At 40.0% G+C, this 24,091-nt stretch overlaps 1 protein-coding gene across 11 annotated transcripts in view; it reads right to left on the bottom strand.

Annotated features, from left to right (window-relative positions):
• CAMK2D (calcium/calmodulin dependent protein kinase II delta) overlaps positions 1–23,793 on the bottom strand; it is a 253,131-nt gene extending 229,338 nt beyond the window's left edge. For 6 of the 11 annotated variants that reach the window (XM_063458273.1, XM_063458276.1, XM_063458275.1 and 3 more), the window contains exons 1-2: positions 23,053–23,792; positions 6,855–6,949 (exon numbers count right to left, since the gene is read on the bottom strand). In XM_063458273.1, the coding sequence (XP_063314343.1) occupies positions 6,855–6,949; positions 23,053–23,114 (157 nt within the window). In that variant the 5' untranslated portion in view covers positions 23,115–23,792. Of the gene's footprint in view, positions 1–6,854; positions 6,950–23,052 lie in introns of all 11 variants that reach the window. The other 5 variants (XM_063458274.1, XM_063458277.1, XM_063458280.1 and 2 more) reach the window with 2 other exon arrangements.
• Between the last annotated feature and the right edge of the window lie 298 nt (positions 23,794–24,091).

The following is a 24,091-nucleotide window of genomic DNA, read 5'->3' as shown; positions in this document are numbered from 1 at the left end:
AGTAACATCAGTACATGTAATGATCAATCAGTGGTGAAGTTTAATTTTTCAAGATTCTTTTGTTTCAGGTGTTGTACCGGAAGATTGGAGGAAGGCGGATGTTGTTCCTATATTTAAAAAGGGTTCAAAATCCTTGCCTGGAAATTATAGATCTGTGAGCTTAATTTCTATAACTGGGAAAATATTTGAAGGGCTATTAAGGGATAATATTCAGGAATTAATTGGGAAGAACTTTGTTATTAGCAATAATCAGCAGGGTTTTATGAAGCTCAGGTCATGTCAAACTAACCTAATTGCATTCTACGAAGAAGTAAGTAGAAGTTTAGATCAGGGTGTTGCAGTGGATGTGATTTACTTGGATTTTGCCAAGGCATTTGATACGTTTCCTCACAATAGGTTAGTCTTCAAACTAAAAGAAATTGGTCTAGAGGAATATTCTTGTTCTTGGGTAGAACATAGCCAAGGATAGAGTACAACGAGTTGTAATTAATGGTAAATTTTCAGGCTGGACTAAAGTGGTAAGTGGTGTCCCTCAGGGTTCTGTTTTGGGACCACTTCTATTTAACATATTTATAAATAATCTTGAAACAGGCATTGAAAGCCATGTATCAGTGTTTGCAGATGACAAAACTTTGTAAAGTAATAAAATGTGAGCAGGATATTGCTTTGTTGCAGAGGGATTTGGATAGATTAGGGGCCTGGGCACTAAAATGGCAGATTAAATTTAACATAGATGAATGCAAAGTTATGCACTTTGGGGTTAAGAATGCACAAGCAACTTACACACTAAATGGTAGTGAATTATGGATAACCACACCCGAGAAGGATTTGGGAATTGTTATAGACAACAAATTAGGCAGCAATATGCAATGTCAATCTGCAGTTGCTAAGGCCAGTAAGGTTTTGTCAAGTATAAATAGGGGCATAAATTCTCGGGATGAAAATATAATTTTGCCTCTTTATAAAACGCTGGTAAGACTACACCTTGAATATGCTGTGCAATTTTGTGCGCCTGTTCTAAAGAAAGATACCATAGCACTAGAAAAAGTCCAGAGACGAGCTACAAAATTGATAAAAGGAATGGAGCATTTTAGTTATGAAGAAAGGTTAAAATAATTAAATCTGTTTAGTTTGGAAAAAACGGCGCCTGAGAGGGGATATGATAACTTTATACAAATATATTCGGGGCCAGTACAAACCTTTATCTGGAAATCTATTCATAAACAGGGCTATACATAGGACACAAGGTCACACATTTAGGCTGGAAGAAAGGAGATTTTATCTAAGGCAAAGAAAAGGTTTTTTTTACAGTAAGAGCAATACGGATATGGGATTCTCTGCCTGAAGAGGTGGTTTTGTCAGAGTCACTACAGATGTTTAAACTGCAATTGGATAAATACCGTATATACTCGAGTATAAGCCGACCCGAATATAAGCCGAGGCCCCTAATTTTTCCCCAAAAAACTGGGAAAACTTATTGACTCGAGTATAAGACTAGGGTGGGAAATGCAGCAGCTGCTGGTAAATTTCTAAATAAAATTAGATCCTTAAAAAATTATATTAATTGAATATTTATTTAGTGTGTGTATATAATGAATGCAGTGTGTGTATGAGAATGCAGAGTGTATATGAATGCAGTGTGTGTGTATGAGAATGCTGTGTGTATGAGTGCAGTGTGTGTGTGTGTATGAGAATGGTGTGTATGAGTGCAGTGTGTGTGTATGAGTGCAGTGTGTGTGTATGAGTGCAGTGTGTGTGTGGATGAATGCAGTGTGTGTGTGGATGAATGCAGTGTGTGTGTGGATGAATGCAGTGTGTGTGTGGATGAATGCAGTGTGTGTGTGGATGAATGCAGTGTGTGTGTGGATGAATGCAGTGTGTGTGTGGATGAATGCAGTGTGTGTATGAATGCAGTGTGTGTATGAATGCAGTGTGTGTATGAATGCAGTGTGTGTATGAATGCAGTGTGTGTATGAATGCAGTGTGTGTATGAATGCAGTGTGTGTGTATGAGAATGCTGTGTGTGTGCATGAGTGCTGTGTGTGTGCATGAGTGCAGTGTGTGTGCATGAGTGCAGTGTGTGTGCATGAGTGCAGTGTGTGTGCATGAGTGCAGTGTGTGTGCATGAATGCAGTGTGTGTGCATGAATGCAGTGTGTGTGCATGAATGCAGTGTGTGTGCATGAATGCAGTGTGTGTGCATGAATGCAGTGTGTGTGCATGAATGCAGTGTGTGTGTGTGTATGAATGCAGTGTGTGTGTGTATGAATGCAGTGTGTGTGTGTGTATGAATGCAGTGTGTGTGTGTGTATGAATGCAGTGTGTGTGTGTGTATGAATGCAGTGTGTGTGTAATGCAGAGTGTGATGCAGAGCCTTGGTGGGGGGTGGGCATTTTTATTTTTTAATTATTTTAATATTTTTTTTGCTTCATTACATTTTTTTATTATTATTATTTTTTATTTTATTATTATTTTTATTTTATTATTTTTTTATTTTTATTTTTATTATTATTATTATTAATATATATACACATTTTTTTCGTCCCCCCTCCCTGCTTGCTAGCTGGCCAGGGAGGGGGGCTCTCCCTCCCTGGTGGTTCAGTGGATGGGCACTGTGTAGGAGGGGGCTGTGGGGGCTGCAGAGAGATGTTACTTACCTTTCCTGCAGCTCCTGTCAGCTCTCTCCTCCTCCGCCGGTCCGTTCAGCACCTCGGTCAGCTCCCAGTGTAAATCTCGCGAGAGCCGCGGCTCTCGCGAGATTTACACTGTGAGCTGACAGAAGAGCTGAACGGACCGGCGGAGGAGGAGAGAGCTGACAGGAGCTGCAGGAAAGGTAAGTTACATCTCTCTGCAGCCCCCACAGCCCCTGTCTGTATTATGGCAATGCAAATTGCCATAATACAGACAATTGACTCGAGTATAAGCAGAGTTGGGGTTTTTCAGCACAAAAAATGTGCTGAAAAACTCGGCTTATACTCGAGTATATACGGTACTTGCAAAAACATAACATACAGGAATATAATTTCTAATAAGTGGGGTAATAGCTGCTTGATCCAAGGAGACATCTGACTGCTATTTTGGGGTCAAGAAGGAATTTTTTCCTAGTTTGTGGCAAAATTGGAAGCGCTTCAGACTAAGTTTTTTGCCTTCTTTTGGATCAACAGCAACAACATATGTGAGGAAGGCTGAACTTGATGGACACAAGTCTCTTTTCAGCTATGTAACTAAGTTACAGTGGTTAATGAGACAGTAAGTACTACGGTCATTGATTTATTGTATAAAAGTTTCAAGAGACTGTATGGAGTTTAAGTTTGGTGCGTTTGGAAGGATTTTGTTAACTGACAGAAGTCCCTCTATTACTGGTTTGTCAAACACCCAGTCCAGTAGAATGTAACAAAGAATGCATTTACCAGAACATGCCACACGGTTTTACCTTTAGTACATTAGTAATAATTCTAAGTGAGTGTAGAGAACTAGTGTACTTAGGGGTAGGGGCCCAGGCACTGTGACACATTAATTTCAAGCAATTAAAATAAAAAAAAATATACACACACACACACATATATATATATATATACATACACACACACACACACCCTGGACTAAGACCAAGGAAAGGGACCAAAACAGTATCTGTGTCAGGTCCTCACATTGCATTCCACAGGAAGAGGAATAAGTGGAAACTGGTCATTTCTGGCACCCCATCCAATATAAAACATTTACCAATTCACAGAAATCTTAGTTTTAATCTTTGCCATAATCCTAAAACTAACACTAACTTTCAAATCTCATATAATCTAAAATATGGTCAGTGTATTAAACAGGGAAATTATTGTCATGGATTATGAAGAAAATACTGACAAAATATTTACAAATGTATGACCTAAGATTCCAAACTGGAAGCATTTTAGATTTAGTTTTTTTTCAGTTCAGCTATTTTGACCTAATATTTGGACTTTGAATTCTCAACAATTCTCACTTTAGTGAATAACCCTGTAATCATTGTTTGGGACTTTGATTTCTTATTGTTATGATGTCTCTAGAACCCCATGAAAACATCACCATCATACATACAGACTTTAAACGGAGGACCAATCGGTCTCATTCCGATAAACTAATATTCTTCCTTTCTGGTTGTATTGAAATAAATTACAGCAATGCATATCCAATTTAGGTCTCAAACTTTCCAGTCTCATGGACTATAGTTTAGTGGCTCATGCTGTGGACTGGATTTCAAGAGAAGGACATGATTCTTAAAAATTTTCATAAACTGCTCAATTACTTCATCCACCTTAGATCATTCACTGCACATCAAAACCAATCCCCTCCATTATGCACCAATTAAAAAATAGAAACTGGTCAGACTACGCATTGGTCTCCAATGACAATTTTCACGATTTATGCCCTTCTTGAATAATTCTCTATTTCAAGAGGGACAAGCAGAATACTCATACCTGCAGTGGTAAGGGGGGATGATTCATTGTATTAACAACTGCCTAGACCTATTCACTGAAGCATTACTTACATTTCTGGATCTCAGAAATAAATATCTTCAACTCATAATACATTTTTACCCCTGTCTCCAATTCATAGTTTGCTTTTCTTACTCCACTGGATCACACCTCACTGATTCAGAATGAGGTAATTCTTGAAATGAGGGCACACTATTTTCTTACAACAAACCATTCAATACTTGAGTGCACTTTACTCACACATGAAGCCTCAAATCACTGGTCCTATAAAATGGATTACCCATTGCCCTGAACTCTAAACTCAGGTTCTCTCTCTATTCATGAACTGCTACCAGCCTCCACATACCAAGAGAATCAGATTTATTACAAGGATTAGTTTTAGATTTATAACATTGTTTAAAAAGAAGATCTTTGTTCATTTGTGAGAAGTGTGAGCTGGAGTTTGCAGATCTGTACCGTTGTCTCCGACTCTCCGTTTAGGAACACTCAAAGGTTTTGGAGGGATATCCAAAACATATGTTACCCACACCTTACGCATCTCCTTGATTATATATCCTGAATTACCAATATTGTTGTTTTTTTCCTACTTTAATATACCATCATGATTAGATTAATATTTATTATGGCAGCTGTAGCTAGGAAATTAATTCTACAAAGCTGGATTCATTCTAACCCTCCGACCCTTGTTTTCTTTTACTGGAAGTTTGTACCAATAATGATAAATTCACTAAACATTTATTTTTTTTTAAATCTGGCAACCATATATTAATTATCACTCATATAGTTCCAGCATCTTCCACTGAGCTTATCAATTATAGCATGGGGATATTTGAAAGTCCTGCTCAAACAAACGTACAATCTATTTGGATTTGAGGTGGGAGGATATAGATCATTAGGTGTTTTGCCCAATGACACTTACTAGTAAGGTGGGATCGTAACCGATATTTTCCAGGTGTTACGTTACCATTGTTCTACGGAGCAATATACCCTTTACACCTCCAATAAACAACAGCTTTATAACATTACAAATAACGAATTGATATTCTCAACAAACTTGATCCAAAAAAAAAATCCCTATTGTTTTAGAATACTTGATCAGATGGAGAGACATTTGTTGAATATTTACTCTTCTGTCTTAGCCCACTTAAAATACTAGCTTTGACCGCATAACTTTTAACTTGGTATTTCCAATACCACATCTTGCATAAGGTGTTTACTTGATATTATCCCTGAGGCTGTAGACTGTTATTTCTTGTGTTTATTTGAGGTGTGTTCAATAAATCCTAAAATATGTTGAGCCTTACTGCTAACCGGTGTCTGTTATATCAACTATGAGGGAAAGTTGGCATACAAAAACAAAAACAAAACACAAATGATGGCAAGGGAAAGAGTAGTTTCTGTAGAATGGTTTATAAGGTACATTTCACAGGTTAAAAAATAATGTGTGAGAAGAGTTTGTCATTGTTTTGTTTGCTTACTGCAACCTATTTTCAGCCAGGCAAGATGGACATTTTTAGGACATCCAGCTCTACAAATGAACACTTCAGCTAAGGTACCACGTGATTACTTGGTGTATTTTTAAACATGTTTCTAGCAGGCAAACTAGTGTTATCCTTTGTTTGATTAATGTTTAAGGGGGTGGGGGGCAAACAAGCAAAGCAATGTCACCACGTGATATTAAGCTGCCTAAAGAAAATGTCTCCTTGTTTTCTGCCTTGGACGTACTAAACATGCTGCCGGTTCTTCATTCAGTGCATTCTATGGAGCTGCACAGTTAAAAATACAACAGGCTCTGCTGAAGCAAGTTCATTGTAAATAATGAAGGGAAATATGATTCAATTAAGCTCTGACCTATTTTATTCACAACAAGCTGCAGGAGCATTTTACTCCCATGTTGCAGGATAGCTCTCAGGCAGGCTACTGCTCATTAACGAGCCTCCAGCAATATCGCTCTACCATGAATCTTCTTGCTACAACACATCATGCTTATTGGTTACATAGCAAAAAACAGCCTCTTCTCACCGTGCAATTACTGAATTCCAGTCAAGGAATTTCAAAAATGTTACGCTACGATGGAGAACAAGATTACTTGATTTACGGAAATAAAATAAATTATACCCAAATATATAATTTATATATTACAGAAAAGAATCCATAATTCCATGAAAAAGAAACGAAAATTGGATGTATATACACACTATATATATATATATATATATATATATATATATATATATATAGTGTATATATACATACATATACACATATACACATATATACATATATATATACACACACACACACACACACACACACACACACTTTCATAATAAATAGAAAAAAAAAAGACAATACTACATATATAATGCATTTTAAGGTTTACCTCTGGCAGAGAGCTTTTTGGTGTTAATAATTTTGGCAGCATACTCTTGTCCTGATGTAATCTTCATGCATCTTCTCACCACAGAGAAGGCTCCCCTGTAAATCAATTGACAAGAGTCAGTATGTAAATTGAACAGGCCTCTTGAGGGTTCTAAACAGAGAAATAATAATGTCAATGAAACGAGCTGTATTTTATATCCTGCATGGAGCTATGTATGCCAGACTGTTTGTGCATCATGAAAGTTTATTTATCTGGTTTTTTTTGACATTTCTTTGCACTGTATCCACACATAACCAATCCACTGTAGAATTATATTATTTGATTTTTGAATGTAACACTCACATAGATAAATAAATAAAAAACAAGCAATTACTATACAAAAAAAACTAACATTATTTGACATAAATATCATAACATTTGACAGAATAAATTAACAATCAGGTGAGAGCGAGCAGCCACTAAACCAGCAGGATAGATGGTTGTGGGGTATAGACCCAGATTCATTCTTCTGTTGAATAAATGCAGTGTGAAGTGCTTTGGACATTTGTTGACAAAGTACTGCAGGAGTAAGGCAGCAGACAGGAAATTGTATGGGGCCTTTGCTATCCCAATACAGTGTGAGGTTGTGTGGCCTGCAATCTCAATGCTCTCCAGACTTGAACTGAACCCGTGGGAGAGCTCCATAACCCGTGGGATAACCAGGCTGCTAGGCTAGGAGTATGCACGCTGTGGAAGTGTTTGTCATCACTCATCTCAACCTGCAGCAATTTACGCATATTCCACATTCTGGGCATCACTAGCAACAACAGGGACTGTAGGAAAGCACAAATCTCTATAACATGTTCCCCACAATGAACAGGTTATACTGATGTAGGTTGCAGAGATATAGGAGGTCAGTCCTTGCCATTACAACAGCATGAAAACAAAAGCAAAAATACACAGAACTACCAGGGTGTACAATTTTTACTTTTTTTTTTTAAATCTCCAAAGCACTAAAGCAACAGCCTAATGTACTTATCCCTCATGACAGGCTATTTGCCCTGACCCAAAAAATAATTTAAATCACAAAAATTGAGGTCCCTATCTAGAATCCTGGGTATAGTGTCTCAACCTCCAAACCCCACAGTCTCTCCCTCAGTTCTCCCCCACATGGGTGTGCTTGTTGTGTGTAGTATGCAGAGTGTGTGGTCTGATGGCTATGAATGTACTTGTGCCATGTTTTAACCCTAACCTTGTTTAAGCAGGGAGGGTAGCGATAATCCCTGATGGTACAGCAAGGGTGGAAAGCAAGGTACATAAATATTGATGGGGGGGGGGGGGGGGGGGAGGGAGGGAGTGTATATTTTTGTAAATTGTATTGCTTTTAAATAAATGTATCATTAAAAAAAAAATAGCTATTGAAGGAAAAATCTATTTAATATACATTATAGTCCAAATATTGCTCATCAGGGATTAGTTATGTAGCACAAGGCTGTATTTTTCAAGCAACAATATAGAAACATAGAATGAGACGGCAGATTAGAACCATTCAGCCCATCTAGTTTGCTCAATTTTCTAAATACTTTCTTTAGTACCTGGCCTTATCTTATAGCTAGGATAGCCTTATGCCTATCCCACGCATGCTTAAACTCCTTCACTGTGTTAACCTCTACCACTTCAGCTGGAAGGCTATTCCATGCATCCACTACCCTCTCAGTAAAGTAATACTTCCTGATATTTTTAAACCTTTGCCCCTCTAATTTAAAACTATGTCCTCTTGTTGTGGTAGTTTTTCTACTTTTAAATATAGTCTCCTCCTTTGCTGCGTTGATTCCCTATATGTGTTTAAATGTTTCCATCATATCCCCCCGTCTCATCTTTCCTCCAAGCTATACATGTTAAAATCCTTTAACCTTTCCTTGTAAGTTTTATCCTGAAATCTATGAACCAGTTTAGTAGCCCTTCTCTGAACTCTCTCTAAAGTATCAATATCCTTCTGGAGATATGGTCTCCAGTACTGTGTACAATACTCCAAGTGAGGTCTCACCGGTGTTCTGTACAATGGCATGAGCACTTCCCTCTTTTTACTGTAAAAGCTCTCCCTATACAACCAAGCATTCTGCTGGCATTTCCTGCTGCTCTATTACATTGTCTGCCTACCTTTAAGTCATCAGAAATAATCACCCCTAAATCCCTTTCCTCAGATGTTGAGGTTAGGACTCTATCAAATATTCTGTACTCTGCCCTTGGGTTTTTACGTCAAAGATTATGCAAAGATTGCATTATCTTGCACTTATCCACATTAAATGTCAGTTGCCACAACTCTGACCATTTTTCTAGATTACCTATATCATTTGCCATTTGGCTTATCCCTTCTGGAACATCAACCCTATTACATATCTTAGTATCATCAGCAAAAACCTTACCATCAAGACCTTCTTCAATATCCCTAATAAAAATATTAAAGAGAATGGGTCCAAGTACAGATCCCTGAGGTACCCCACTGGTGACAAGCCCATGCTTCAAATATACTCCATTGACTACAACCCTCTGTTGCCTGTCACTTAGCCACTGCCTTACCCATTCAATAATATTGGAAACCAAACTTAAAGATTGCAGTTTATTTATAAGCCTTCTACGTGCAACTGTGTCAAAAGCCTTACTGAAATCTAGGTAAGCCATGTATACTGCACCACCCTGATCTATTAGTTACCCAATCAAAACAATCAATAAGATTAGTTTGGCATGATCTCCCTGAAGTAAACCCCTGTTGTCTCTGATCTTTAAATCCATGTGCTTTTAGATGTTCAACAATCCTAACCTTTAACATGGTTTCCATTACTTTCCCCACTAAAGAAGTAAGGCTTACTGGCCTATAGTTGCCCGACTCCTTCCTACCTTTCTTGTGAATGTGCACAACATTCACCAACTTCCAATCTTCTGGGACTACTCCTGTTCACAATGATTGGTTAAATAAATCTGTTAATGGTTTTGCTAATACACCACTAAGCTCCTTTAATAACATTGGGTGTATTCCATAGGGTCTCATTGACTTATTTGTCTTTACTTTTAACAGTTAAAATATAAACTCTTCCTCTGTAAACTCACATATAACAAATTACTCATTTGTCCTTTTTCCTAACTGAGGCCCCTTTCCTTCATTTTCATCTTTAAATACTGAACAAAAATATTCATTGAGGCAGTCAGCTTGACCTTTATCCTCTTCTACATTCCTTCCTTTTGCTTTTAATCTAAGTAATCTTTGTTTTACTTTCCTTTTCTCATTTATGTATCTAAACATTTTTTACTGACTGTGCTATTTTCTCTTCTGTGTGTGATTTGGAAGCTCTTATAACTTGCTTAGCCTCTTTCTGCCTAATCTTATAGATCATTCTGTCTTCCCACTAACTTTTTTTTCTTCTCTTTTTTTTACTATTTTGTCCACATCTGTGAAGTACCATAGAGGTTTCTTGAATTTTTTGTTTTTACAGACAAGCCTAATGCAATTCTCTGTTGCCTTCAGTAGTGCAACTTTTAAATAATCCCATTTCTATTGGACTGCATTTAAATTGCTCCAGTCTGATAATGACTCCTTTACACATATTCTAATTTTAGAAAAGTCTGTTTTTCTAAAGTCTAAAACTTTTGTTTTTTTTGTGTTGTGTGACTCAGTCACTGTTTGTATATTAAACCACACTGACTGATGATCACTGGATCCTAAACGTTCACCTACAGTAATATCTGATACCAAATCTCCATTTGTTAACACTAAATCTAGTATGGCCTCTTTACGAGTTGGCTCCTCAACGACTTGTTTTAGAGACAATCCCAGTAGGGAGTTTAGAATATGTGCGCTCCTGGCACAAGCAGCTATTTTGGTTGTCCAATTCACATCAGGAAGATTAAAGTCACCCATGATGATAACTTCCCCCTTCATTGTCATTTTAGCTATTTCTTCAACTAGTAGATTATCTAACTCTTCAATTTGTCCTGGGGGCCTATAAATCACACCTACACGAGTTACTGTGTGATTACCAAATTCTAACGTAACCCAAACGGACTCTATGTTTGCCTCACTAAATTTTAGGCTATCCTTCACATACAGGGCCACCCCTCCCCCTTTCTTGCTTTACTTGTCTTTTCTATATAAAAAGAGTACCCTGGTATTGCTATGTCCCAGTCATTTTTCTCATTATACCATGTCTCAGTAACAGTGACTAAATCTACATTATCAGTTGCCATTATTACCACAAGGCCATGGATCTTATTCCCTAAACTTCGAGCATTTGAAGACATGACTCTAAGCTTATCACATTTTAAACACACTTGCTACAGGCACCTTCTGTCCTTGTTCTGGGGGTGGGGGGCAATTAAATTGATGTTTTATCACCCTTTTGCCCCCCCTCCCTCCTAGTTTAAATACATCCTAGCAAAACCTCTGAACTGCTCACTGAGAATATTTGTTCTCTTTTGAGAAAGATGCAAACCATCTTTTTTGTACAGTTTTTTTCCATTCCAAACAGAGCTACCATGAGAAACAAAAGCCAAATGCTTGCTCCCCACACCATTCACCAAGCTACAAGTTAAAGTCCCTAATATGCATTCGCCTGTGATTCTGAGTGTTATGCAAGGCAGAACTTCAGAGAATGACAGCGTGGAAGCAACCGGACGTTGCAAAAACACTCAAAACTTCCTTTACTTCTGAAACCTCATTGCAAGCCAAGTCATTGTCCCTAGATGGACAAGTACATCCAATTCCCCTTCCTGCTTTGCTCACTTAACAATATTACAAATACGTCTCCTGTCTCTGTAGCAGTAGCTCTGGGAAGACATCTCACAAGATCACCTGCACACCTCTTATGATAGAATCCCACCAACAACAACTGCTTTCTTATTAGGCCTCACCATAGTCTCCAAGCCTGAGCCTGTCTCCACAACACCACAAGCCTCAGTGCTGGTCTCCATAACACTCCATAACAGTGGCTTTGCAGCAGTTCCAGCTTGAGTTTGTTTACCAGATAATTTACAAATCTCAGACTTCAAAAATACAATCTCCTGCCGCAATATAGTGAACTGTCTACAGATTAGACAGCATCCAAATCTGGCACTGGACAGCATCCAAAAGGCACTGGAGAGTCCCTTTAACCCCTTAAGGACACATGACATGTGTGACATGTCATGATTCCCTTTTATTCCAGAAGTTTGGTCTTTAAGGGGTTAATATCCAAGGAAAGGTAAAAGGAAAAGAGGGCTAACTAGAAAGTTATATATCTAAATATTAAATGTTAAATATCTAAAATGGCATGGACAGAAAAAAAAAACCAGAAATATGAAAATGTTCATCGCAAGCATTGCAGGTGTTATTTGTGCAATATGAGGTGAATTGTGTAGCAAGCAAATAAATACAGTATGCTGATTGGGATAGGAGTACCGGTATTCAAATTACTGTTTGCATAATGTTATACATTATTTGATATTTATTATGCATGTAAAGTTATTAGACTTCAGGAATAATTATACAACTCCTTTACAAACAATAAATAAATCTAAAATGGTTTATTGGAAAGTGTTATATGTATTTTATATTACCTAAGTTTTAGTTTGCAGATTAGGGTTCGGCAAGTTTCCATCAATATCAGGTCAGCTGCACAAATATGTCCCAGTCTGCTTGAGGATATTGGGAGTTACACATTTACATACCAGGGCCGCAGCTGTTAATGGCCACCATTAATTTATCCTTTTTCCGATAATTTAAGTGGAGCTGAGAAGACAGGATTGCACTGTTTTTGTCTCCTCAGCTCTTCTACTCCATATCATTATCAGAAGAAGGCTCAATTAAAATGATAGCAATGATAGCAGCTGCAAATAACAGCTGCTGCCTGAGAGTGTAACTCCTACTAATCTTTGGCAGGCCTGGACATGTATATCTCTGCTTTGCACTACCATTGAAGTTAGGGGCCCCAGCCTCAGGGAAGAGCTCTGAGAGCAGTTTGCACAGCAGGACGGTCTCTAATGATGATGCAAGACATCAATGATCGAACCTGGGACAGCAGAACATCTTGAATGGTTCAGAGGCACTTGAATTCACTGAAAAGCTATGGAGGTTTTACGAATGAAAATTAAAAGTAAAAATACATTTTTTTTATTTTTATTTTTTATATATCACTCACTAACTCATGAGAGTGCCAGTCTTCCATTCTTTGCGGCTATAGATTTTAGCCTTAATAATTTTCTAAGAATAATGGAATTTGCTTGTAAAGGTCACATGGGCTGATTATCAAACCCATCTACACAGCTTCTGAACAGATGTAAATACACACTGGGTTGCGCCCCTTGAAATCTGAAACCAAACAAGTAAAATATGCAATTGAACAATGGTAATCTGATAGTTTGGTCAATTATGCATGGGACTATCATTTACTAAAAATTATTGACACTTGCCTATATAAATTAAATACATATATTGATATATAGAGAAGTGCCTATATCAATACTTACAGCTAGTCTTCACTTAGCGACTTACTTGTAAAATGACTGCTCGGACTTAAGCCCAGCTTTCCAGCGTGGGGATTTTAGGGATTCCCCCCCTTAGAGAGCTGATTTATATTTGAATTCTATATTCGAACACTGATTCCAGGGATTCCCTGTGCTTTGTGCCCCAAACATAGACCTGCTCTCTAGCACATCCTCATTTACCGACCAATTTGTTTTACGACCGAGTTGCAGGAACGAAACCCAGTCGGTAAGTGAGGATCATCTGTACACCCGTTGGCACAAAAAGTTCCAAATTTCTTTCTCTGAATTCCTGTGAACACATACATATATTTGCATTTGACTGTGTCAACTACTTTCCTTGAATTAACACTGGGGAATTGATTTATATAGGTACAAAAACAGGTAAATTTACTTTGCAAATGTGCCTCCTACTTAAGCATGCCAAATTAACAGAGAGTGAATCCTTACAATTGGATTGTAAGGAATGCCTACTCAATAAAAATCACCAAACTTTTTATTGTTTTAATCACATTTTTCTAATCTGGAGTTCATTATGATTTTAGTAAATAATCATGCGAAAGTTTTAGATCTGGGGTTTATGTGTAAAAATCCCTATTATGAATCCTAAATACAATAAATATGTAAAGGTAAAGTCTGCATACAAGCACTTTCAGTACATTTATATTTCTTAGACATCTTTGACCTTATGACTCTTGAAAGGGATTGCCTCTAAGCCACCATTAGACATGAGCAAATTGCTTTGAAATATAACTACATTTCAATAACTTACAAAGCTTAATTACATGTCAAACTAAAACAGAGGACCTTTCATTGTCTAGTCTCTCCCTTAAAGGATCACAACCACTATGGGCTGCTGTAGTGGTTATAGTACCAGCCCAGTGTAATTTAGAACAGTTCTTCTGCAGAAACAATCTCTCTATTTAGCTTATCACAGATGATATAGGATCAGACTCAGTGGCTAAGCGAGCTCAGTTGATGCTTTTAGCAAATGAGTGTGACCCTTCTTTGCTCAGTAGGAGAAACCTATAATTTCCGCAAATTACATTGTGATTGGGCCAGGGCACTTCTGGCACCATAACCACTGTGGCAGGAGAGGCACTATTACTTCTGTGGTCTTTTGTATGATTTGAAAACATCCCTCAATGTGATGTCGACCTGTATTGTAGTGACCAGAGGGAAAGTGGTAGTGAAATATTTACCTTAAACTCTTCCTCCTTTTATTGAGCAATTTTCACTTTTTAATCTGGCAGTGCAGCCATATTGGGTAAGAATCTACTGTTATCTGACCAACTGCTGCTTCACCTTAATTTCCTGCTGGTGCCATTGTTCTATGTGAATCTGTAGCAGCAGGCAAGTTAGGTTGAGCAAAAACAAACTAGGGGAGACACGTTAAATTCCCTTCAGTTACTTTGCAGTTAAGTTGAGCAGCAGTATAACAGAGTATGACCAACCATGGCTGCCCACATGGGTGTCCGTTGGGGGGGACAGGGAGAGAGAGAGACAGGGACAGGAAGCTGCATCTATCCCTGCTTCTCTCTGCTGATTGAAACCGCAGGGGAGCAACACATGCAGCCAGAGACAGCCTACAGATCAGGTAAGTGAGGGATGGGGTGGGGGGGTTTAAAATAGCCTATAGATTAGGGGAGAGAGGGATGGGGGCAGCCTATAGATTAGGGCAGTGAGGGATGGGGGCAGCCTATAGATTAGGGCAGTGAGGGATGGGGGCAGCCTATAGATTAGGGCAGTGAGGGATGGGGGCAGCCTATAGATTAGGGGAGTTAAGGCATGGGGGGCAGCCTATATATTAGGGGAGTGAGGGATGGGGGGGAAGCCTATATATTAGGGGAGTAAGGCATGGGGGGCAGCCTATATATTAGGGGAGTAAGGCATGGGGGGGCAGCCTATATATTAGGGGAGTAAGGCATGGGGGGCAGCCTATATATTAGGGGAGTGAGGGATGGGGGGCAGCCTATATATTAGGGGAGTGAGGGATGGGGGGCAGCCTATATATTAGGGGAGTGAGGGATGGGGGGCAGCCTATATATTAGGGGTGTAAGGCATGGGGGGCAGCCTATATATTAGGGGAGTAAGGCATGGGGGGCAGCCTATATATTAGGGGAGTAAGGCATGGGGGGCAGCCTATATATGAGGGGAGTGAGGGATGGGGGGCAGCCTATATATTAGGGGAGTGAGGGATGGGGGGCAGCCTATATATTAGGGGAGTGAGGGATGGGGGGCAGCCTATATATTAGGGGAGTGAGGGATGGGGGGCAGCCTATATATTAGGGGAGTGAGGGATGGGGGGCAGCCTATATATTAGGGGAGTAAGGCATGGGGGGGCAGCCTATATATTAGGGGAGTAAGGCATGGGGGGCAGCCTATATATTAGGGGAGTAAGGCATGGGGGGCAGCCTATATATTAGAGGGTTTAGGCATGTGGGGACAGCCTATATATTAGGGGAGTAAGGCATGGGGGGGCAGCTTATATATTAGGGGAGTAAGGCATGGGGGCAGCCTATATATTAGGGGAGTAAGGCATGGGGGGCAGCCTATATATTAGGGGAGTAAGGCATGGGGGGCAGCCTATAGATTAGGGGAGTAAGGCATGGGGGGCAGCCTATAGATTAGGGGAGTAAGGCATGGGGGGGCAGCCTATAGATTAGGGGAGTGAGGCATGGGGGCCAGCCTAAAGATTAGGCAAGTGAGGCATGGGGGCCAGCCTAAAGATTAGGCAAGTGAGGCATGGGGGGGCAGCCTAAAGATTAGGCAAGTGAGGCATGGGGGGGCAGCCTAAAGATTAGGCAAGTGAGGCATGGGGGCAGCCTATAGATTAGGCAAGTGAGGCATGGGGGGCAGCCTATAGATTAGGCAAGTGAGACATGGTGGAGGAGGGGCTAAATGAAGAGTCAGCAAGGGGCAGGGGCATCAAGGGGCAGGGGCAGCAAGGGGCAGGGGCAGCAAGGGGCAGGGGCAGCAAGGGGCAGGGGCAGCAAGGGGCAGGGGCAGCAAGGGGCAGGACGGGTCTGCAAGGAGCAGAAAGGGACAGAAGTAGCACAAAGGTAAAGGAGCAGAAATAATCAGAAAGGAGCACAAAGGTAAAGTTGAAGAAGGAGCAGAAAGGGACAGCAAGGAGCACAAAGCTAAAGTAGGAGAAGGAGCAGAAAGGGTCTGCAAGGAGCAGAAAGGAATCAGAATGAGAAAGGAGCAGAAGGGCGCAAAATAAGCAGAAAGGTAAAGGAGCCAAATATAGAAGACAGTGTCAGAAGAAAAAGAAGACTGCCAAATGAAGGAGAAGAAAAGGAGATTGGAGCAGGAAGGACAAATGAAGTGAACCCTCCACTTTATTCTCGACACCACATCATAAGGCTTTGGTACCTGGGCCTGGCAGGAAACTCTGGACCTTCTCATCTCCCCAGGTAAAAAAAAATATCAGTGTTAATGTGTTCACTTTTATTTACTGAGTGTCAGGAAGCACAGAGTATCGCTGGGTAGGGGTGTTGCTGATTGGCTAGAGCGGTCAGCTGGCAATCTAAGCCAATCAGTAGCTCCCCATTCATAAAAAAGTTAAAAATAATTATGAACCGGGAACTAGCGATTGGCTTAGAGCGTCAACTGTCAACTCTTGCCAATCAGTGGCACCCATGCCTGACATCAATCTGCACTTCCTGACACTCCGTTTCAGATGCCGAATACCACTGAGGGACCTGGAGCTGGAGGAAGCCTATGGGGTCAAACCATTTGAGAGCGGTTTAACCCCTTAAAGGAAAGAGCACACAGGGGCTTCCTGGCATCATAGCATTTCATTTAGATGAAGTTCTTATGGTGACCCAAATGTCCCTTTAATTTGCTTAAAGGAACACTATAGTGTCAGGAATACAAACATGTATTACTGACACCATAGTTGTGAAACCGCTATTCACCCTGGCTTTATGTGATAATCACTATGCTCCTCCCCTTCATGATACTGTCAAAAAGGGGCCAAGCATAGATGTCATTACAATTTGTCATTAAAATTCCTGCGGACGCCCATGGCTGCCCAGTCAGATAATGTGAAATGTTCTCAAATACAATAGATATAACGGTACATAATTTAAAAACAACACCATTTAGTATCTTTCAAGTAATAAATTATTAATAAAGGACATCTAGAAACGTAATTGCAATCATCCTTTAACATGTTTGACATTACCTTTAATAAGGTACTCATAGCCATTCTGTTAAAGGGACAGTAATACGCTTTTTTGGGGACGTTGTAAAACACCGCCATTCTGAGAAACGACAATGATTACATTAAAAACTATGCCTATAGTGGCAGCCAGTAGAGGTACTTATTCACAGAGGTCTTTAAGAATGGAAGGTGTTCAGTGGCATCACACACAGCTTGACAATGCCAGATGTGAATAATTGGAGTTCTATTCAGATATAGGGCAATGTTCTGCTAATTAATCTTTATATATTTTCTTCATGTTGAGTGCGGTATCAATTTTTGTATTTTGGATGTGAATAATGCTTCGCTCTGGTTGGATTGGTAGATGGCTGTGCATGTGTCTTCTGTCCCCAGAACTTTAATAGCAGAAGAATTGGACTGAGCAAATGTTATCAAACTGATTACTTGATTGGAAAAGTAGCAGCTGCACCAAGTAGACTGGATTACATTTAAAAAAAAAAAAAAACTCAAATTAATAGGAACAGTCTCTAGTGTGTCATTTGACCACCAATCCCCCTCTCTCTAGGAGTAGTGAACTAGGCTTTTCATTAGTAATGGTTTATGAACTGAATTGCTCTCAAGGTGGTGGGTGGGCTTGCTACTTTGTATATTCGTTATTTTAGTTTTAATTTAGATGGCTACAACCTCTTTCTTTTTAGAACAGCCAGTTTACTTTGTATCCAAATATTACACTAGGTTCACTATATGTAAACAGAGTATTTTCTTTCCACTCTAATATCTTTATTAGGGTCAAGCCATACAGTCCTAGTGCTGTCTGACACTTGATAACTGGATGTTTTTCATCTGTGTTCTCTTTTCCATGGTGGCTCTTATGGGTATACTGGTAGTTCCTGGTATTACTGGTATTGATTCTTTTTTTTTCCCTTCATATTTTGAGTTATTTTTTGTTTGTGCCAACAGTTGCCCCTTTTGTGGTAGGTGGGTCTATGTAACATCAAACAGCAAGCAAAGATTATGGCTGCCAACCTCTCTCTAAAATGTCTTCAGATTGATTCATTCATGCACACAGCCATAGTTCAGGGATTCAGTGTCCACATGTGCTTATGGTTAGTAATGACCTGTGTCATGAACAAACCTATGGACACCTTTCTGTTTAGCTCTGCATGGCTTGTAATTTGCATGTCACATGCTGCAACAGGGAGAATATATATTTTTCTTTCCACACTTGGTGTTTTTGGACTCAACCTGCCCTGGATATTCCTCAGAAGTCACTTGATGCTTTCAGAATTTTGTAGTAGCACCATTTTGCACATTTTGAGTTGCTTTTGAGTGTGAAAGCATACCAATCCTATTTATTTGGAGAAGAGCCTGACAAATTCTGACATCAATTTGGTGCAAGAATTTGCTTTTCCAAAGACACAAATTCTGGTTGTGCCAAGTTTAATCATTGTCTTATTCCTTCATGCTCTGTTCATATTAACAAATACCTTGAATACAGTCTTGCTCTGTTTTGTTGGGATTAGTCTATTTTCCCCTGGTGGACAAAACCACATAGATATTTAAAAATAAATTTAAATAAATAAATAAACATCCACATTCTGAAATCTGTATGTTAATAGGCTACAGACTTGAGTTTCCAGCAGTTAAACATGAACCTGGTGTTCACCCAAGTGGGTTGCACAACCATGGGAATTCCTGCACATTACCGTAAATATTTTAACATCATAAGCTATAACCAAGATCATCTGTTCTAAAAAGAAGGGAATAGATTCAGCATATTTGTGCTGAGCCACATTCCTGAAAGAGTGAATCATCGTCAACCATCATTAAGTACTCTTTTCCAGAGATACCTGGAAGAATTCTGAATAGCGAACACATATCTACAATTTCAGATTACTTTAAAACCTGCCGCTGGCTACCCACATCCACATTATTTAGCTGTGTATTAGGTAGCATAATAGAATTTTTTTCCTCACAAACCTTCAATTTCTAGCACTTGAGCTCTTTTCGGCTGTGACATTTATTTCAGCCTCTGTTCATAATGCAAGAAGATCTGCAGGGTAGGGAATCCCTCGGCAGGAAATGTTTGCTTTTTTATGCTGGGAGCTCATATCCATGAAATGACTTTGCATCCATCTGTTAGCTATTCATACTGCATGCATACACTGTCAGTGCTGATAACGATGTGCACATCAATGGCTATTTCCTGGCACAAGGCTAGAATGATGTGCATGTATATTCACACATACACACACACAAATTCATAATGTACATGAATGAGGCTACTTTTGATAATACATATTCCAGAACACCAACCAACACATAATAAATGGATTACATACCTGCAATCAGATATGCCAGACGAGACAAAAAAAAAAAAAAGACAGCGTCACATTTCCATATTTAAAATTAAAGGGGTACTGTAGTTACCAGAACAACTGCAGCTTATTGTAGTAGTTCTGATGTGTATAGCCTACCCCTGCAGGCTTTTTAATTTAAAAAAAATCAGAGAAAGGGTAGTGTTTACATTGCTGCGTTGGGACACCTCCAGTGACAATCACTCAGACAGCCACTTGAGGTGCTCCCTGGGTCTGTGCAGCACTGACGTTCAGCTTCTGCATGATCTGCATATAGGCGCTGAACTTTCCCCATAGAGATGCAGTCCGCATCATGGAGCAGTTTTTCTAGCAAATGTATAGATTGGAAGAAAAACCTATTTAAAAACATTTTTTTTTTTCTCCCATCTTTCATTCAACTCTTTGGCATAAATTCTATGCTGAAGAATTGATTGACTGGGAGAGTAGAAGGGACCTTTCACAGGTGGTCCTTCAGCTCTCCACCCACAGCAACCACAGTGCATATGCTTTGGTTGCTATGGTAACACTGACTAGGTAGTATAGGAATGGAGTAACTGCTGCCGGCATGCTGGCAATTAAGCCTGTGTGTCGGCATCATGGAGGAAATCCCCAAGCAATCCTAATCAGTGAAGGCTACAGGAGTAGCACAGGGTTTGACCTCTGTAAGGAGAATGCAACAGGGGCATGGAGGGTCAGGTCAGGGCCTGACAGATTTAATTAAAAACAGACTTTAATGAAGCTGTTATGAGGGCCTGTGTCCCTTGATATAGTCCTACTTTCAAGGGTTACGCCAAGCACCATGCACATATCAAACATTGCACATACAGAGTTTAACCCCTCTGCTGCCGTAGATGTAACGCCACCCTCGGCTGCATAACTAGCCAGCCTGGAATATATGTGTTAAGGATGGTTTATGTGAATCCTGTGCAAATTTGTATTTGGAAGGGGAGGGGAGGGGGTAGGAGTAGCACAGAGCAGCACAGCAAGGGTTATTCTAACCAAAACCAGTGTTTTATGATAGCACTGGGTGCACTTATCCAATTGTCCTTTCTCTTCTTGCCACGTACAAGCTGAGCTGAGGATGGACAGGAGAATGCAAGCAGAAACCCTGGGAGCATCTTAGGGGTTAAATCATTTTACAACATTGTAACACCTTAAAGTAAGAAGACAATGCTTAAAAGGGAATCCAACTCACAAAACAACTTTATTGAGATTGAGTTCCATTAAACCAGAACTTATTTTGCCGTAAACTGTCAATTACACAATACAACATGGTCTCTTTCTCATGTGTGTGAATATATATATATATATATATATATATATATATATATATATACACATATATATATATACACACACTCTACATGGATTTTTCAGAGAGTCAATATTTGATGTGACAGTACCATGTGCAAGGTCTTGCTATGTAATGATATTAACCATCATCAAGACATGATAAAATTCCTCAGCTCTCTCAGACATAAAACATACAGTTCTTGACTGATTCACAACCACCTCTCTAGAATGCTCCCTGAAAGGTCTTCCTGGGCAGTAAACCAGCTGCTCACACCCACTATAGTTGCACTACACCACTGCCAGCTTATTCACCATTTTCATGGCGCAACCTTCCAAAACAAATGAAATCTGCCCCCAGTTTGACATCTCCACCCAGATAATTTGACAACACTTAATCAGCAATGACTAATGAGCTATTTGTTATTTAAATATTGTATAGACATAGCACTGTAAATGTAAGGCTTAATCATCCAAATACTCCACACTTTAACCCCTTAAGGACACATGACATGTGTGACATGTCATGATTCCCTTTTATTCCAGAAGTTTGGTCCTTAAGGGGTTAAACCAAAAGGAGATGTCAGTGCCTTTATACAGGGCAAAGAGTTTCCAACTAAGTACAATATACTAACATCTCTATTTGCAAGAGCCCTGCAAAGCACACACTCCAGCTAGTAAGTCATTTGGGAAATGATTAACAGACAAACACACCTTATCATCAGCATATTCCCCAAAGTCACAGAGAAGCAAACATTACAAATAAAGGACAGCACACCTCACTGATTGTATGTACATGGCTATATAAATATGATTAATGATTGTCCTATGCTGGTCTTCTTGCTTCTATAGTCCATTTGGATGTTGGGCTTTCAGGGTTGGGTTCATTAACCCATTCAAATGGTGCACATCAACCCAGTGCATTTACCATCCAATCTATAAATTCACTCACAACAAACACAACTAATTAATAATAAGGCTTGCGCAGATCTAAAATCAGGCTGATGCCATCTTCACCTTCCTCTTAAAACAGTGATGACTAGTCTTGGCACCCCACCTGTCTGTGTACTTCATTTCCCATGATGCAAGGCAAGTTATAGTGGAAATTTATTTATTTATTTTTTTAAAATTGGACAAGACATCAATGCCACAGATCAACCCACAAAATGTTGCCTTTAAAAAAAAAAAAACCCAACCAAAACACCAAAATGTAGGAAATTGAAAGTCAAATTGCAAAATGTAGGCTACAACTGCCAAAACGATTAAAGCTGATTTTCCAAATCAGATATTTGAGTCTAAATGTGGCAATTTTGTTTTCAAATCGATGTTTAGTGAATAAACTACAATTGTTACTTGATGACAGAGGTAACTGTACACTATATGAAAAAATCACTATAAATGACAATTTACTGTATCCTGCGTCAACACGAAAGGCACTAAGTAAACGTTAATGTTTAATTGCTTATTAAAAGTAGACTTCAATGTATTAACTACCAGGAACCAAATTGTGCCACAGGCTATAGTAGCAATCCGGGTCCTTTCAGTAGGGAAGCTTTTTAAAATATGCTCCCTGCAGGATTCCAGTCACTCTCTAAAGCCTCACTGCAGTAAGCATATTCCATATTCATGCCCAGTAAAAGCTGATCAGGTAAACAGGGCTATTCACTAAACTCCGAACTGTGGCGAATACAATCCGAATTGCTGAATTCAGGCAAAAAAAAAACTAAAATATTCTCCAACTCAATTCTAGTCGCAGCTTAGCTCTGTCTGCCTCCATTTTACCATTGGGATATTAAATCGCCACAAACTAGCCATTTAGTGAATACACCCCTTATAGTCTGCATGCAGTGTACAGAGACATGCCAGGAATTAATGACAGGCTGCTTACTTTCCGAGCTCCTCGAACAGCTGGTACTCATCCGTGAAGCGAGTGCAGGTAGTGGTGGCCATCCCTCCGCCTCCCCTGGCTTTTCTCCTGTGGTGGTGCAGGGTCGGGGTGCTGGGTGCCGCGCAGCAGCGCAGGGACAGGCAGAAGCACAGGCGGCGACGGCGGCGGGAGCCCGGAGAACAAGGGCGCGGGGCAGCTCCTAACCTGAGCCTGGGGAGGATGCGGTGCCTGCCCTCCTCCTTCACCCTCAGCCCCTCTCCTCCTCCTCCCCACCTCTCTACACGCAGCAGGGTCACAGCCCAGCCCTCCTTACTGCCTTATTATCTGGAGAGATTTATTTTATCTTCCTCTGGCTTCACTTTCACTTTCCTCCCTCCACTCAGGCGCCAGGGAAAGCTTTGAAACCAATGCAAATCGAGATTCTGCTGCCTTGTCCGGTGTCATGAACGTTCTAAGAAACAAAGTAACCAGCAAAGCGTCAAACTAAAAAAATAGAACGCGCAAACAGAGGGGGTGTGAGGCTAGTTGCTTGTCAGAGCATGCAGCAAACAATGTATCCGTGAGCATGCAGCAAACAATGCCTGTAGCCCAGCCAGGTATGCACTATCTGTAAAAAAATCTGCCTGTGCAACCTGTACACTGCCTCCAGCTCTCAGTGACAGCCAAGGGAAAGCACAGCAGGGTTATAGGATGTGGGTTAGAAGAAGTGCTCAGTGTGCAGGAGAGTGGGTAAGGATGAGCTGCTCTCCCTCCCTCCTCCTCTAGCCGCTCGGTGGATAATATCTCCCCCTAGCGACCCTGCAGCAGCACACAGAGACTGCCTAGAATAATAAGGGCATGTCTTCTGCTACTAGAAAAAAAACAACATAAATATTATATATATATATATACACACACACACAAACCTCCCCCCCCCCCCTTCCTATTTATTTGCAAACTGGGAATGGGGAAGATTTGGCAAGAAAATTCAACTTTTAGATCCAAATAGGGATGTGGAAATTGCTCTTTTGTTGTTGCTGTTTTGGCCTAAAATTCAGTT

The sequence above is a fragment of the Pelobates fuscus genome, chromosome 6 (assembly GCF_036172605.1).
Source record: "Pelobates fuscus isolate aPelFus1 chromosome 6, aPelFus1.pri, whole genome shotgun sequence".
In the NCBI taxonomy this organism is placed as follows: domain Eukaryota; kingdom Metazoa; phylum Chordata; class Amphibia; order Anura; family Pelobatidae; genus Pelobates; species Pelobates fuscus.
Note: the sequence above shows the minus strand (reverse complement) of the source record. Positions and strands in the feature narration are given on the sequence as shown.